The 17,546-nt window shown below is 41.3% G+C and overlaps 1 protein-coding gene across 15 annotated transcripts in view; it reads left to right on the top strand.

Moving 5' to 3' along the window:
• Positions 1-17,546, top strand: part of SOX5 (SRY-box transcription factor 5) — a 371,094-nt gene that overhangs the window by 266,318 nt on the left and 87,230 nt on the right. For all 15 annotated transcript variants that reach the window (XM_064155975.1, XM_064155969.1, XM_064155972.1 and 12 more), the window contains one exon: positions 13,773-13,858. In XM_064155975.1, coding sequence (XP_064012045.1) covers positions 13,773-13,858 — 86 coding nt within the window. The remainder of the gene's footprint in view (positions 1-13,772; positions 13,859-17,546) is intronic.

The following is a 17,546-nucleotide window of genomic DNA, read 5'->3' as shown; positions in this document are numbered from 1 at the left end:
CGAAGGATTGGTATTGTTCTTGGCATTCCCCAGATTATTTTATTTATATTTTGTTTAAGCATTCGTGTTCCTGTCAACAGAATGATAGTAAACACAAGTCAAAGAATAATCGAGGCTTTCTGTTTCCATGAGCAGACTTAGCTAGATCATGAATTTCATGCACTTGTTTTCATGCATTTGTGCTTGTGTAACTCTTCTGACATCACTTTCCTATGGAGTTATCTAGGACTTGTTTGTTCTACCATTCTCTGCCAGTAGCATGGGTGTTTAGCTTCATTAAGTCCATGTCAGTATATCCAGCTGTATCGCTGAATAGCTTAAGAATTCATCAGTTGTTTTTAGTTACTCAGCACTTGCCACTGCAGCAGGTTCATGAAATGAGAGCATAGAAGGATTCCTTTAGTGAAATTGGCTTAGCTCACAATTTCAGATTTCTTTAATTTTGTAGATACAGTATTTGAATGTGGACTTAAATTCCTTTGGCCAGTGATCACTTTACAGAATATTTTACAGACTGGGACCACTACTAAAAATTCCTGTTCAAAACACTTTCATGTCCCTCAGCAGCTGCAGTGCTAAAGCAGAGGCTCATTCAGTTCTTCCAGTGATGTCACACTCAGTCTTTCTGAAATGAGGGAAGCAGTGATTCACATTACAGAATGTTCAACCAAAAGCCACCCTGAATATGGATAGTACCATAACTGTAGGGCTGGAAAAGGTCAGGAAGGCACCGTGTTAAATGTATCTGGTAGGTTAAGTTAATTCCATGTTAATGAAGTCTGATTTGGATAGAAAGATTGGGTTGTTCCCTTCTTTTTAGTGCATGTGCAGTATCTGTAAGACAGTCCTATAGTTCCTCACATCCATGAAGTGTGTAGGACACTGTATGTTTGTGTAACCTTGAAAATGAAAAAAAGAGCAAAGTTGCTGCTTCTCCTGGCAGTAAGGCTTGGAATTAACAACATGCCAAGGTCTAGGACTGAGCAGAAGCCAGTGGAAAAAGACAGCTCTGTGTTTGGTGATTCCCTGGCATGTTTGACTGAGAAGCTGAAGAAAAGTGATAAGTAGTCCAAGGGATTTTTTTCTTTTCACTCACAGTTTAGTGGAAACAAAAAAAGCATATATGGATTTAGCTACACTTAGAAAGCTTGTAGCAGTGAAAGGCGTTGCTGCCTTAAAACTGTGACATGATCACATCAAGTAGTGTTTTTGACTGGCCATTAAACCATATTTCTCCCACTTTTCTGCTTGCCCTTCTGGGTATCAGCCCTCTTGGCAAAGATGTGGTAGATTATAATCCACAGAGTTTTGGATGATGTTTTCTAAAGCACCTGAGTATTTTGGGAGGCTAAATCTTCATTTGAAGAGTGGCAAAGGCACTAGGATCTAAATCTCAGGGACACTGAGTTAATAAAAAGTTTAATACAGTCACCTGTGCTAGCTTTAAGTGAGTTAAAGTGGATACCAGTATAGCACTGCAACTCAGAACATACAGGAGATTAGTTTGCTCAGCTTCTCAGCCCATTAAATGCCTGACTTCCACTGAGTTTGCTTTTGGATGCAAGGCCTTCCTGGGACCTTCTGAAGATTCCACTACCAGCATCTTTACTTGACTGCCATTATATGTTTTAAATTTGGCTTATGTACCTTACAAAAATGGAGCCTCACTTCCACATCTTCCTGCTACTTTTGGAAGACTTGCCCTATTTTTCTGGACTGACGGAGAATTGTTTTATAGAGCTGATTGGCAGAAATTCCCTAGTGGTGATTTTGTTATTTACTACTATTAACAGCCTGTACATAGGAATGATAGAAATATCCATGGGACAATTCAGTCACAAGTAACAAAGAACGATGAGAACTTCCATATACTGTTTCCCAATGAAAGGGAGATTTGAAAATCCAGGGGAGAAGAAATTGTTGTGACAAACAATATTTTCAGAACTGGCTAATGATGCTGAGTATGTTGATTATGGATATCTGATTAGGGACATCTTCACAGGGACATTTATACTGCTATCTGCCCTGCCCTTTTGAAAAGCCAAATCTCTGGAATGGTATCTTGAAATCAGCAGCATGTCATCAAGGGCCACACAGATGTCTAGTTAGTGCTGCTGACCTTGATCACACCTGATGACTGGCTTACTAGTAGCTGCCTCTTTTCTGTAGGCCAAATAGCTTAAGTGAGAGAACTATCTCAAGTTGCTCATTACTGTCCCTCTAACTTCTGATGTTCTGGCCAGTTGTCTTGGTTAGGTGCTCCCTGACCTGCCAAATAAGGCAAAGACTTTCTTTAAAATGGCTTAAACCAAGCTGGCTCATTTTGGTGAAAACATGTTGGAAAGTGATTAAACAAGAGCTTGGTCGCAGTTGTAACCCTTGGCAGGGGGTTGTGATTGGAGCTGGTGCTGCACAGCTGCAGCTGGAAGAGAACATGTGATGGAGCCTTGAGGTCAGTGAAAGAGGAAAAACGACAAATACCTGGTTACACTGCTGTTGTTCTTTCATTCAATTTAGGTAATGAAACCATGGCAGGTTCTGGTCTTTGACTTCCAATTCAGTGTAGTAAATTTCCTTTTCTTTCTTTTTCTCCATAGCAAGTAATGCTTGGGAATGGCTTGATTTTTCAGTTTTGTTTTGTTTCTTTAAACAGATGGTTTGCATTACGTAAGGGACAATTTACACAAGTTGACACTTCCCCTTTTTTCTCTATGGCATATTGTGTGGTGGTAAAGTTGGCAGAGAAAAAGGGAGGAACTTCTATTAAGATTACATTTCTATTTAGAGAAAAAGAGTCATACTGATTTCTAACCTCCATACCTAGATGTAAATGTATGGTGTGTGAAGTATTTAGTATTATTATTTACATCCCAAGCTTTTTTTTTTATATGAGAAAAAGAAGTTAGCAGTGTGTGAAGGTCTCAATTGTCCACAATTAGCAAGAAAAATACCAGCTGCCTACCTGTTTCCTACATAGCTGGTTATCCATTCTCTGTGTACTATTTGGAATTTAAGTATTTTGATTTTTATGCAGACCTCTTTATTTGTTTTATATGTAATGTTTCACAGAGCCATAGTATTGTTATGGTTGGAAAAGACCTCTCTTCCAACCTTGGTGATACTGTGATACCGTGATCAAGTCCAACTGTCAACCTAACAATCCCATGGCAACTAAACCATGTCCTGAAGTGCTTCATGCACTTATTTCTTGAACACCTCTAAGGATGGTGACTCCACCTCCTCCCTGGGCAGCATATTCCAATGCCTGACCACTCTTCCAGGAAGGAGTTTTTCCTAATATCCAACCTAAATCTGGCACATTTTCAGGCCATTTCTTCTCATTCTATCACCGGATACTAGGAAGAAGAGACCAACCAAACCCCACCTCACTGCAACCACTTCATGTGGTTGTAGAGAGCAACAAGATCTCCCCTTCAGCCTCCTCTTCTCCAGAATAAATATTCCTAGATCCCTCAGCTGTTCCACATAAGACTTCTTCTCTAGACCCTTCACCAGCTTTTTGTGTTTCTTGTAGTGGGGAGCCCAAAACTGAACCCATTACTCAAGCTGTGGCCTGACCAGTGCCAAGTGCAGGGGCTTCATCACTTCCTTACTCCTGCTGGACATAATCCTGCTGATCCAGGCCAGGATACTGTTGGCCTTTTTAGCCATCTGGGCTCACTGCTGGCTCATATTCAGACAGCTGTCAGCCAGCACCCCCAGCCAGCCTGGAGCATTCATGGGGTTGTTGTGACCCAGAGCAGCACCCAATCTGGTATCACCTGCAAACTTACCGAGGGTGCACTAAATTCACTCATCCAGATCGTTGTGCAAGATATTAAAGAGAACTGATCTCAAAACTGAGCCCTGGGGAACATTGCTTGTGACCGGCTGCTGACTGGATTTGACTCCATTTACACCACTCTCTGAGCTCAGCCATCTGGCTGGTTCATAACCCAGTGAACTGGCCACCCATCCAAACCATAAGCAGACAGTTTCCCCAGGAGGATGCTGGAGAATGCAATGTACAATGCAGATCTCTTTATAAAGACTTCATGTTTCAAAGTGGAGTGTTAACTAAGTTAGTGGTCTGTGGTGTGAGCCCATATTGGGGGTTAACACTAGTATCCCAAGTGTCTGAATGGATTTTAGCAGCAGGTGATCACCTTTTGTTTCAGCTGATGTTGAAACCAAGCAGAGCCCTATTTGTTTCTCAAGCTATGGCAAGTCTTCTCCCATATGTAGGCTGTGCGGATTGGTGCAGGTCATTTGACCCCTCTCCGTTTAATCTTAGCCAGCATTCGTTAACTCGTATGATTTGTTACTGCTGCTATTATTAGCTCAGCTCCACTTGTGATACTCACTAGGTAATAAACATGACTCCCATCATTTTAGCAGGTGGCTGAAATGACAGCTCTGCTGAGGTCTGAGGAACTGTTGCTGTCGACTTTGCTGAAGTCATATTTCACACCAGGTGATACAGATCTGCAAGGGCCACTCTTACAAATAATTAGACTTTATTTAGAGCTGATTGGTATATGTGAAGTGCTTTGAAAGTATGAAAATGGTGGAAGCTATAAAAGTTTTGTGCTGTTTGCTTTAAAAACTGCACAGCTCAGCCTTACAGGAGACTGCTCTTCTGTCATAGGTAGTGTGATCCTCTAGTAACACACACATACATAGGTATGTACGTGGAACGTTAAGGCATGATTGTCTTTTGTGTAAGAGGTGATAAAGATTTGGGAAAGCAAAAGGGGCTGCTTCTGGAAGCCAGAAAAGGCAGAAGGAATTGGCCTGAGAGCAGTGGGAAAGAGAGTGTCCTTCAACAAATTCAGAGGGCAGAATACACTGGGACAGACTGCTTCTCTGTGCTGCTTCTGTGGTTCTGCATTTGTGGTGCTTTTTACAATTAGCTTTGCACTAAAAGACACAGAGTAGCCCAAAATTATAAAGGAGAAGGGTCCTCCCCAGTTCATGGTGTGCAAGGTTTTCAATTATATGTTTGGGGTTTTTTATTTATTTTCTTCTCTCAGCAGTAGTTACTAAGTCTGTGTTACTGGAAGTGATATTTACCCCAAATACATTTTTCAGGTTATTCAGAGATTCACAGATTGCATTGGGTTGAAAGGCACCCTCAAAGGTCATCTTGACCAAGCCCCCTGCAGTCAGCAGGGAAACTTCCAGCTAGATCAGGTTGCCCATAGCCACATGAAGTCTGGTCTTGGGTGTTTCCAAGGATGGGGTCTCAACTGTATCCCTGGGCAACCTATTCCAGTACTCTACCAATCTCATTGTAAAGAACTTCCTCCTTATGTCCAACCTAAATCTGTCCTCCAGTTTCAAACTATTGCCCCTCATTCTATTGCTGAAAGCCCTTCTAAAGAGTCTGTCCCCAGCTTTCCTGTAGGTCTCCTTCAGATACCAAAATGTAGCTATAAGGTCTCCCCAGAGCCTTCCTCTCATTAGGTTGAACATACACACTTCTATCAGCCTGTCTTCATAGGAGACATGCTGCAAGCCCTCTGATCATCTTGGAGGCCCTCCTCTAGACCCGCTGCAGCATGTTCCTGTCTCTTTCATGCTGGGAGCCCCAGAGCTGGACACTGTACTCCAGGTTAGGTCTAACCAGAGGAGAGTGGCTGAATCACTTCTCTCAGCCTGCTGACCATGCTTCTTTGCCAGGAAAGCTTCTAAGTTAGCATTCTGTATTTTTATGGAAATATGCCATATTTTAGAAATAAGAATGGTTTTTCTTTGACCATTCCTCCTCTCCCCTGTGGATAATTTGCTGTAACAAATCATATTGTGTTCCCAGTCAGATGTCATCAACACGAGGTTTTTGGAAAGTGCTTTAGTCACTATTTCAACCACATCCAATTAGGGGAGGGAAATCTGAATATACAATAGGTACATTGTATGTGTCTTACATATCAGTGCAGTGCTGCTGTAAGTGTTCTAAGTAGAATAATGCACCCGAAGTTATGAAATCTCTAATTCCTTTTTAAAAGTGGCAAAAATGTGAGATGAACAAACGCAGCCTAATAAAATTAAAACATACTGAATTTACTGTTCATCTGTACTCTGAACAATAATTCCTGATGTCTGATGAAAATGATGAAAATTAATCTCTCGGTTAATTGGTTCCTTCTGCAGTACAATAAAATTCAAGAGTTAAATATCATAAACTTCCTCAGGGAAGTTTGATGATGTATCTCTGTTTTTCAGTCAGTCACATGTTTCATTGTTTCATGGAGTATCATGTGGCCTATCTTCTAATTTTTCTTGTGCTCAGTTTCCATGTGTCTGGCTTCTGAGGAGACTGAGCACTAATTTCTGCTTTGACTGTATCAGCTGATGCACAGGTCATGGACAATCACTAAATCACACACAAAAAAATATTGACATTGCTGTGCTTTTATCAGAATGACAAAAATAGGAACCATGTGTTGTGAGGCCCACATACTGCAGCTTCCTTATAAAGATGCTAGTCATCTTTCAGGGCTACTGTTTATGCCTGGGAAAAGAATGAGCATATGACTAACCCTCATGTTCACCCCCAGGATAAGAAAAGAGTAATAGCATTGTGGATAGAAACAGCAAGAAGGAGGAATTTTTGGTAACAACTTTGCCTTTTAGCATACATGGGAATGTGTCACTTCTATAACACTGCAAATGCAACGGAAGGCATCAAAGCTGCAAAAAAATAACAACACAGCTCAAAACTATTTCCAGCTGAAAGAATTCAGTAGTCCCCTGATCTGTGCATGGCTTCTCACAATAATCCTGATAAAACCAAAATAGCCAAGCAAAACAAGGAGGTCCTGTGAAAACAGGCTGATAGTTTCAGCTGAGATTCTAGGTGATAGAAGATGTCTGGTGATAGTGCACTCTCAGGCATAATTGGGCAACCGAATAAAAGTACCAGTTTGCAATCCCTGAGCGTGTACACAGATGTGTGGAAGCACAGTGGCTTTCCTTTTGGATTAACTATCATTTATTCAACAGGTGTTTGCTTAAAAACTTAAAAACAAGCAGGCTGGAAAAGGTAGGATTATTCTTGTTGGAAGGGATCTCAGAAGTCTGAGGTAGTCTCAGAGGTACTGTGAGACTTCTTCATCCCAGCAGAGTCATGTAGAAGATAAGACCAGGTTACTCAGGGCTTAATTCACTCAGGGCAGTTTTTTTTCCATGAATCGAGACAGCACAACCCCATTTTGACAGCCTGTTTCAACATTTGGCTGCCCTTACAGGAAAATATGATCCTCTCTTGATTTATTTTATGTTCATTGTCTCTTGTCCTGCAACCAAATGCTACCAGGAGGAACTTGGATCTGTCTTGTTGATCACCTCCTCATAGGCATTAGAAAGTTGCTTTTAGATTTCTCCAAAGCCAACCCTTAAACTGAATTGTTCCTTTAAAATACCAAATAGGCAGCATTCACTTAATGCTGTCTGGAACTATCCTCGAAATCAGGGAACCACTTTGGATTTCTTCTTTTGAAGCCACTGGTGGCATCTTCCTTATTCTTTCCTTCTTACTTACCTAAATTCCTAATGCTTAGAGCCAGAAGTCAGTGAACACTGCTTATATCTTTCACAGCCTCTCATTGCTCTTACTACTTGTCCACCATCCCACCTGAAAAATGAAAGGAAAATGGTGATGAGGATGAAAATGAGTGAGTGGTGGGAAGAAATACAGTGGCTTGTCTGTCAGCTAGCCATCAGCTCTGATTATTCATTGTAAATATGCTTAAGTAATAAATTGAGTGTAAAATTATTGTGTTTTTTTCTAGAGCTTATCAAAAATAGGGGGAAGAGAATGTAGAATTCCTTTTTTTTTCCACTGAATCTACTATAAGGAAGTGATTATTCCAGTATTTTTCATGGAATTTAGTCTGGCATACTGAATTTGGAAATTATCATTAAAGAATTTGGTTTTGTTTCCTACTCTTTCTGCTCTTGTTTTTTGTTTGGTTGTTTTTTTTTCCTCCTTCCATGACCTCCAGCTTTTTTCACTTGCTGTCCCTGAAAGAGAAGTAGGAGGAAACCAATACCTTTTTTAAATCATGGGAAGTAGCCCCCCTGCTTCTTCTCTTCTGGTATCGTTTTCTTTTAAAGGAGAAAATTTCAGAAAGAAACCCAGAACGTTCTATTGTTTCATATAATCAAGTTCAGCTTCAAAATCCTGTCAAAACATTATAATTTAACATTAGCATGTAACTTGATTTATATAGCAAGTGAGACAATTGTGCCTGCTCTGAAGAGCTTGCAGCCTGTCAGGAGACAAGACAATACACTGAGGGGAATTACACCATGAAGGAGAATAAATGAGATGAGTGACAGAGAAAGGAATACAAAAACTGAGGGGTTCAGGTGAGCAGTACAAGATGCAGAACATTCTCTCTTATGCTTTCTTTTCTCTTAAAAAAAAAAAAGGAGTCTTAATGGTTTTTAATTTACTAAACTCCTTCGATAAAATTTCTCAAAACATATAAATGGGTTAAGAGCCAACGTCGTATTTCCACAAGTGTGCAGTTATTTAGTATCCATTATTTGGGTAGTAGTCATTTGAAAATCAAGTCCCTAGTCACCAGCGGGTTGTTATTTTGCGCTTTGGGACAGGATGTCCACTTGGCTCTGCACACAACTCACTTTCGCAGAAAAATGTTTTTGTGCAGCACGATGGGGAGAGCTCGTAGAAAGAGTGGTTTAGGAGAGAAGGCACTTCATGAAAAATCCTCTTGTAAGCAAGATCTTGGAAGAGTATTTTTGGCAAAGATGAAGGTGTGATTTGAAATTGAAAGAAGTTGCAGTGCATAAATTATCAGGAAAGAGGTTCTTGGTATGTTTGTGGAGAACGGACCAAAGGAAGGATAAAGAAATAAGGCATTGAGAGAGAGATGAGGGTTCAGCCTTGCCACCTTTCTTCCCTCAGCCACCGGCTCACAGTGTTCACCAACACCTCTAATATACCCCACCATATCCCATTTACTTCCTTAGGCGCTGTATTATAGAATCATAAAGTGATGGAATACTTTGAGTTGGAAGACACTTCCAAAGGTCATCTGGTGCAGCCCCCCTGCAATGAGTAGGAACATCCTTAACTGTAGATCAGGCTGCTCAGAGCCTTGTTCAGCCTGACCTTACTCCTCAGGAACGAGGCTTTAACTACATCCCTGGGCAGCCTGTTTCAGTGTTGCAGCACGCTTATGGTAAAGAACTTGTTCCTATTGTCCAATCTAAATCTCTTCTCTCATGTCAAACCATTCCCTCTTCTCCTGTCCCTGCAGGCCTTTGCAAACAGTCCCTCTGCAGCCTTCTTGTAGCTCTCTTCAGGTACTGGCAGGCTGCTATTGTCTCTCTGGAGCCTTCTTTTCTCCAGACTGAACAACCCCAGCTCCCTCAGCCTGTCTCCGCAGGAGAGGTGCTCCAGACCCCTGATCATTTTCCTGGCCCTTCTCTGGACACACTCCATCAGGTCCATGTCTTGCTATGTTGAGAGCTCCAGAGCCATAGTACTCCAGATGAGGTCTCAGCAGAAGGGCAGAACCACCTCTCTTGACCTGCTGGCCACACTCCTTTTGATGAAAGCCCTTTTGATGGCTTTCTGGGCTGCAGGTGCACACAGCTGGTTCATGTCCAGCTTCTCATCCACCAGAACTATAGTTGGTTTTGAAATTTATTGGGAGTTTTAGTGACACAAACTTGTGAATGGCTTGGGAAATATCTATTTCTAATAACTGTATATCTTGCCTCACATTCCTGACATGTTCCCAGAGCTTGGGAAAAAATGTAATGACATTCTCTGTCTAAAAATAAGATATTTACTGAAGAAGCAGTGAAATAGTTAAGATGTGCATTTCCCAGACTTCAGAATTAACTAAGATTGTTCAGGCAAAACCCTCAGTCTGATGTGGGAATAACCGTGAGGCCAGTAGAAAGATGTATTGTGTTCTAGAGTGGTAGCAGAGTGAGCAGCAATGGATTTATCAGAGTAGATGAGGCCTTTGTTAGTATACAGAGTAATGGCAGTTTCTTCTGTGCCACCTGAGGAATTGTCCACAGGTTTTAATCTTGGCTCTTCCACTGGCCTGTTGAGTGACCCCAGGACATGGCACAGTGTTTGTGTGTATTTCTTGCTCTTTGTGTTTTGTCTACTCTGGACAGGAAGTTCCTCCAGATAGAGACAGTCTTTTGTTAAACATTTGTACCAGGGCAAACAGTGCAGCCTGTGGTACCTGAAGTACCTTCAGGAGGCCTACAAGAAAGCCAGGAAGGGACTTTTTACAAGGGCTTGTATTGATATGACAAGACAGAATGGGATGAAGCTGAGGAGGGCAGACCTAGACTGGAAATTAGGAAGAAATTATTTAACCGTGAGGGTGGTGAGACACTGGAACAGGCTGCCCAGGGAGGTCACGAATGCTTCTTCCCTGGAGGTGTTCAAGGCCAGGCTGGATGAGGCCTTGAGCAACCCGGTCTAGTGGGAGGTGCCTCTGACTATGTCAGGGGACTTGGAACTAGATGATCTTTAAGGCCCTTCCAACCGAAACCGTTCTATGATTCCAAGAATCTGCTCATTATTATACTTTCCTCCATCCTCTTTTCTGCTACCAGGTGCATGCCGTGGAAGCGGTAATGTGGACGTATACAGATCTAACTAGCACTAGTGAAAGAGTCACAGCACAACAGTAAGCATAAGCTAGCAGGTGTTACCAAAGCTTAGCTGTGCAAAGATTCATGATAACAGGTTACAGAGTCTTTCACTTTCGTTTGTTCTTTTCTTTTGTTAAAAGTACTTCAGAGTGCTGGATAAAAGTAAAACAGTTTAGAGAGCAAGGTAGCAAAAAACAACCTGGTAGACAGGACAGCCTAGCTGTGCATATCTCTGATACCTTCTTAGGATGAATTTGAATCTTTTCCTTAGAATACTGAAAAGCTACATTAGCATATATGGGTGTAGTAGTCACTTTCCAGCATGGTCTCCTAAAGAGACCCAGAAGCGTAACCAAGACAGTTGTTCTGACTGTGCACATGGCCATGGGTTATGCATGTGGTGTAGCTACTAAATTTACTGTAAAGGGTAGGAATTACTTCAAGAGACGAAGGTATGAGAATATGACTAGCAGTTTAGGAAGGTGAGAATAGTGGTGTTTGTAAGTTAGCTAAGTTAGCATGAGGTGTCAGGAAGGTGGGCTGAAGCTTATGTGTGTGTGTGTGTGTGGAGAGAAGAGGAATGAGGGAGAGTGCATCTTTTAATGTGCGTGCTTTAAGACAAATAATTTATAATTTAAAATAAAAGGGCTGTAAAAGCAACATTCTAAGAAACATTTCACTCATTCTTTGCAGTCGAAATAGTTTTATATAAAATATATTTTATGTATTTATGTATTCTTTTGTGCCTGAACAAATTGGCCTCTTGGAGAGAGGACTCTTGAAGAATACTCGTGGATTAGCATTTTAGATAGTAGTGGTTAGGAAGTAGCTAAACAGCACATATCCTGAGTCATTGACCACCCTCTCTTCTCCATGTCATCACGTATTTAAAGCCCACTGCTTGGGTCACTCTGCAGAAGACTTTTAATTCCTTCTGTGAGATGAAGCGGAAAGCAGATGCCTCGATTAGAGCAAAGTAAAATTGGAAAATAGGAGACAATGGCATCTTTGGGAGAAAAAAAGCAAGCAGGTCAGGAAATCATTGACAATAAATAACTAAATCAATGTTTGGAGAAGTCATGTCCTGATGCTGGTGCAAAGACATTTGTGAATGGGGATGGATGTATTCATATGGCTGGGCTGGCTGGCCTTGAAAGAATGTGAGGCTTCAGTCAGCAAAGCATTAAGACGTTCTTAAATATAAGCAGGCATGCTTACTGAGATTAATTATCTCTTAAGATGCTTTACAAGTCCAACTTTCTTCTAGATCTCTGTTTCTAGAAGTTACAGTGTTTAATTTTCAACAGGAGATCCTAAAAGCTTGAAGAAGAACATGTCTTTTTAAAAGCTTGCATTATAAAAGGGGAAAGCAAGCATTAGCAGTTTTCCTAAATGTTTGTACTACAACAACACAGTTTATTTGTAGTATTTCAAACCTAGGAGATGAATTTATTCCCCTCTGCTTTCTGTTTTCTGTAACTTAGGCTTGGTACCATTCTAAATCTTAAATCAATGATAACTCATAATAATTGATAATAGCAGTCTGTATTGCCTTCTTGATTTGTCTCCCCAGTTCACTCAAAAAAGCGCAATGGAGGAGGAAAACTTTTCATCTACCTTTGTAATGAGAGGCACAGGAACATTTAGGTAGATTTTCCTGACAAAGGGTTCTGCCCTTTCCATAATCCCATTTCAAGTGTCTTTTTAATGCTAGAGAAATCATGCACACTGCCAGAACATAGGGACACACAGAAATGCTCCAGTGGTGCTTCTTTGAGCTGAAAGTGGTTGAACTCTGCATCACTTGGAGAAGTACTCTAATGCATGTAACTTTTTTTTTTAACAGTTTTCTTGAACGTGTCCAGAGAAGGGTAACAAAGCTGGTGAGGGGCTTGGAACACAAACTGTATGAGAGGCTGAGGGAGCTGGGGTTGTTTAGCCTGGAGAAGAGGAGGCTCAGGGGTGACCTCATTGCTGTCTACAGCTACCTGAAGGGAGGCTGTAGCCAGGTGGGGGCCAGTGTCTTCTGCCAGACAACCAGCAATAGAACAAGGGGACACAGTCTCAAGTTGTGCCAGGGGAGGTATAAGCTGGATGTTAGGAGGAAATCCTACGCAGAGAGACTCATTTGGCATTGGAATAGACTGCTCAGGGAAGTGGTGGAGTAGTCGTCTGTGGAGGTGTTGAAGAAAAGCCTGGATGAGGCACTTAGTTCCATGGTCTAGTTGACTGGCTAGGGCTGGGTGCTAGGTTGGACTGGATGATCTTGGAGGTCTCTTCCAATCTGGTTGATTTGATGATTCTGTCATTCTTAATAGTTTTGTTGATGGCTACTATGAAGTTAGTTTATACAAATAAAGATATGTTTAACAAATAAGGATGTGTAAAGAGTGACACTGGCAACTTTTTCTTAAACCTTTACCATGTCCTTTATCTTGTTCAGCAAAATGCAGTGCTTGGTAAAAGAAAAACATTCTTCCCTCAAAAGCAAAACTGAATTGTAAGTCGTGGAGTTAGCACAGCGATTTTGGAGGCTCGTATCTGATTTAGTTAACTTCAGATGGCTTTTCCTGTTGAAAGATCAACCCCTGAAACTAAAGCAGGGTTTTTTTTGTCACCTAAAGAAAACACAGTAGTCAGGGGAGTGCCATTTCTGATCTGCGTGAGGGCTCAGTTTACTAACAGTGAGCAGAGTTTGGTTAACTTCATATTCTGGACAAGCTTGTAAATCTGTCGCCTTCTGAACGCTGTGATCTTATCGAGGCTGTTCTGTTTTTCTTTTCTTCTCCTCCACCTCCATCTTCTTTCTTTCCCCCCTCTTTTTTTTTCCTGAAGTGCAGCCTTCTGATCAGTGTGCAGGTTTTTTTTCCATTTCCCTAAATACATCATGAAAAAGGATGAGGTTTCCGCCTTAATTGCTTGTGCCTTTTATTCACATTCCTCTCTCAGCCAGAATTGTGAAAAGAGAGTTAGTAAAAGGCTGCACAATAGAGCTTTTCATTAGGCCTCAACAAGGCACACAAAAGAAGGCTTTTGGAAGGAGTGAATGCAGGACTTTAATTTGCAGGTGGAGAGTAGATAAAAGGTGCTGACGCCTCTATTATTCTCTTACTTAGGTGACCCTTACCCCGTTCAGCTGATCCCAACTACCATGGCAGCTGCTGCCGCAGCAACACCAGGCTTAGGCCCACTCCAACTGCAGGTAAGTCCGAAAACAATGCAGCAGAGGCAGAGGTTAAGTAAATATGGAAAACAGTTTTCTCTTCCATTTGAACACAATGCGATGGACGAGGGGTTTGGTCTGTGCTCGCCACATACAATTTGCATCTGAAGCACACCACAATCATCGAATCATACACGTTTTCCTTTCACCTCCAGGGAACTTTCTGTTACTTTTTTACATCTTTATTGTCGACTTAGCCACTTTTCGGTTTCTGCTTTCAGTTTCCAGAGAGCGGTGTGTTAGCTGGTCTTTTTCCTGCGGGAGTTGTGATGCAGGCTGGAACGGCTGGCTAGATGTAAAGCAGCAGAAGGACGCGCACTGCCCGGCAGACAAGCGCTGTACGGCTGGCTAGATGTAAAGCAGCAGAAGGACGCGCACTGCCCGGCAGACAAGCGCTGTACGGCTGGCTAGATGTAAAGCAGCAAAAGGACGCGCACTGCCCGGCAGACAAGCGCTGTACGGCTGGCTAGATGTAAAGCAGCAAAAGGACGCGCACTGCCCGGCAGACAAGCGCTGTCCTGACAAGCACTTTTAAACTGCTTACATTCGTGTAACGCGATTATGTCCTTTGAGGCTGTAAGCTCTTCAGAGCAATGGCTGGGCCCTCCTAGAGTGTTTTATGGTGCCTGGCACGTTTTAGGCACTGCTGTAGTGCAGATGATTAGTGATTATACCAATTGAATGTAGGCAGTTAGGAAACAGGTGGAAAGATGCTGAAGAATTTTTTTGGAGCTACATTAAGAAGTTGATCTGGTAGCCAGATGCATCTGATTAAAAATTCCCAATAACATTATAAGTTTTGGAGGTATTAAGAGTGTCGAGGACAGTGGTGCAGATGCTCCTCAGGTATTCCTGATCAGATCCATAAGCCTTATCAAGTCATTGGAATTAAGCAAGTGTGATGTCCATCTCCGCGGTTAGAATTTTGTTACCTGCTATGTATGCTTTACTGGTAGGATGAAGTCAGGTAGAATTTGAGAGTAAAATGAGATTTAGATAGGACTAATCTCTAGTTCTGCAAATTCCGGATTGCCACTTTTGTAGAAACAACAAACCCCAAACCCATACTCTCCATTGCTGATTTGTCTCCCTGCTCATTATCATTTCCAAAGTCACATGGAACAACAGAGCTTTGTACCTGCTCGTAAAAGCTCAGCATTAATAAACAGTACATGTGAAATGCATTCTGAAACTCAGTTTGGCCAGAATAAATACGAAGTAGACTCTCTACACCATCAGATATTCGAGTTGTTTGGCCAGCATACAGGAGCGTGGGATGTAGTTCTGGGGGAGATGTTTTAAATTGAATTTATTTTAACACAGCCAGCGGAAGTGAGCCGCCGAGTTTCACAGCAATAGCTGCCAGTGTGTAAGTTGACACATTCTGTGCACTGCAGAGGTTAATACATTCATTCCTATTGTGCCTTTGTATGAAAAGCTACAATGTCTGTGTGTTAGTTTCTGATTCTGTGAGCTGCAAATACCATAGGTGGCTTAAAAGTCATGGGAGCCATAGAAGTCGTCCCTCTTAAAATGAATTTGAAGGAGTGATGTCAGTATTGATAAAGTACTTAGAGCAGCCAAACACACACGAACACACATTTGGAAAAGAAAATAGAGATCTAATTCTTGTTATTCTTGCAGTCATTTAACCTAAAAATAATGCATCAGTGCTCCAGTAAGCTAGGAGGATGTTTCACTTTCATGACCAACTTTAGGCTGTATCTCTGCATGCAGTGGGCCAAATTATTCTGATTAATACAAGCTTCATCACATTGACAGTTTCCTTATAAAAAGGTGGGCTTTGTGCAAATGTGACTGACTTAATAAATATCTTAAGTTCACTTTAGGTTGTGGAAAATTACAAAACTTCAAAGGCCTCTTGTTTCTTTGCAGAGGAGAATATTAAAGCAAAATTATTGACCAAATTCACCTGTGTTGTTTTACTACATACTGTTTAGTCTGGAACTAAAGGGAGGGATTCAAATTAATAACTGTTGACTTGATCTCTTAAGAGTGTGTGTGTATATATATATGTATATATGCACCAGAAAAAAAAGTGGAGTTGTCTCTCTTCATGTCTTAACAGTGATTTTTAGCTATCAGTGCACTCTAACAAAAATCAGACATGCCTTTTAATTTCTGATGTCACTTGGAAGAGCTTTATAGGCTATATGTGCTTTGGGAAATGTTTTATGATACAGTACTCAGAATAGATTCTGCCCATGCTAACATGCGTGGAACTTAACCTAATGTAGCTGCTAGCCTGGAAGATTCATAGCTTCCAAACTCTGTTCAAAGTCAGTTTAGCTCAGCGATGACTGTTTCTTCAGTCATGAATAAACATTCATGATGTTTGTCGTGAAGAACTAGTCCAAAACCACCTTTAAATAGCAAGAGTGAATGTGCAGTCATTGTCCTCTTTCAGACATCCCCCTACATTACATATAACCAGTGTTCTGCCATCTGGTCATCAGGCAGTAGAAGGCCAGAAAAGTACAATGTGCCTTCTTTTCTTTCTGTTACTATCCTCCCTGTCGCTCATCTTTCAGGCTTTGAGTAGTTTTCGGGGCAGATCAAAGTAGCTGACACAATGCTTAGTTTGTTTCTCCCAGCAGAATTTGGTACACAGTGTTATCTTAGTGAAGACAAAGCCAGGGAATTCTTGTTGTTTGTTTGTATAGCCATAAACATGTCTTTGTTATTTCATTACAGAATTTGAAGTTTGGGCCATGGTTTTAGCAGTGTATTGTGAGGTCGACAGGAAGTACTTTTATATCCCTGGTTGTCAAAAACGAATTTTCTCTTTTTATATGAAGTGCAGACTGTGTTTGTAGAAGAGCAGCTAACACCTGATTGGTTTTCTGTGGCAATTAAGACACTTTTTGCCAGGGAAAATGTAATCTCTCATTTTGAACTGTCCTGTTGATTTCCACTGGAAGGTTCATAATCGAAAGCCCTCGTTTTGCTCCCTGCTTTTGAGTCTCACAACACAATTAGCCATATACAATTGCCTTTATTTCCAGTATCCAGAGAGAGACTAATGACTCAATAAGAATAGAAACTAAAACTTAAGGAGTGGATAGATGGGAACCATGTTGGAGAAGCTGGCATTAGCATGATGTGTGCTTGAACCTGTCCTCTGATAAAGAGCTTTCTGTGAGCCTGCATAGCCACTCATCTGCACATTTAATGGCATAAGTGCCACACGAGAAAAAGTTTTTAGCTTTTCTTTCTAATGAAAATATTCAGTCCCAAACATTTACGTGTCCTTTTAAAATACACCCTCATTGCAGTAAAATCCCTTCTGGCTAGCATGTGAATTTCTTGTGCTGTTTTTTTCTCCCCTTAAATTTCACATGGTCTTGTCCTTCAGGAGTGACAATTCTGCTTCAAATGGACAAGAAAAAATTGAACATTGCCACTGAAAAAATTGAACATTTGCTGAATAGGGCTAATGAATTTTAAGTGCTGTGGCATGCCTTATATCAACATGATGTTTTCCTATATGGCTCATCAGATGAGAGAATTAAATTTCTCCATCTTGAGGATCAGGACTGAAAGCTGTAAGCAAAGATCATGTGACACATTCTGAACAAAGTAATCTGTAGTGACTGTTCTAATACCAATCTTCTTGGGCATACCTAGTATGCATTACTGGGTCTGA

This window comes from Pogoniulus pusillus, chromosome 15 (assembly GCF_015220805.1).
Source record: "Pogoniulus pusillus isolate bPogPus1 chromosome 15, bPogPus1.pri, whole genome shotgun sequence".
Classification (NCBI taxonomy): domain Eukaryota; kingdom Metazoa; phylum Chordata; class Aves; order Piciformes; family Lybiidae; genus Pogoniulus; species Pogoniulus pusillus.
This window is presented reverse-complemented; position numbering and strand designations above follow the sequence as displayed.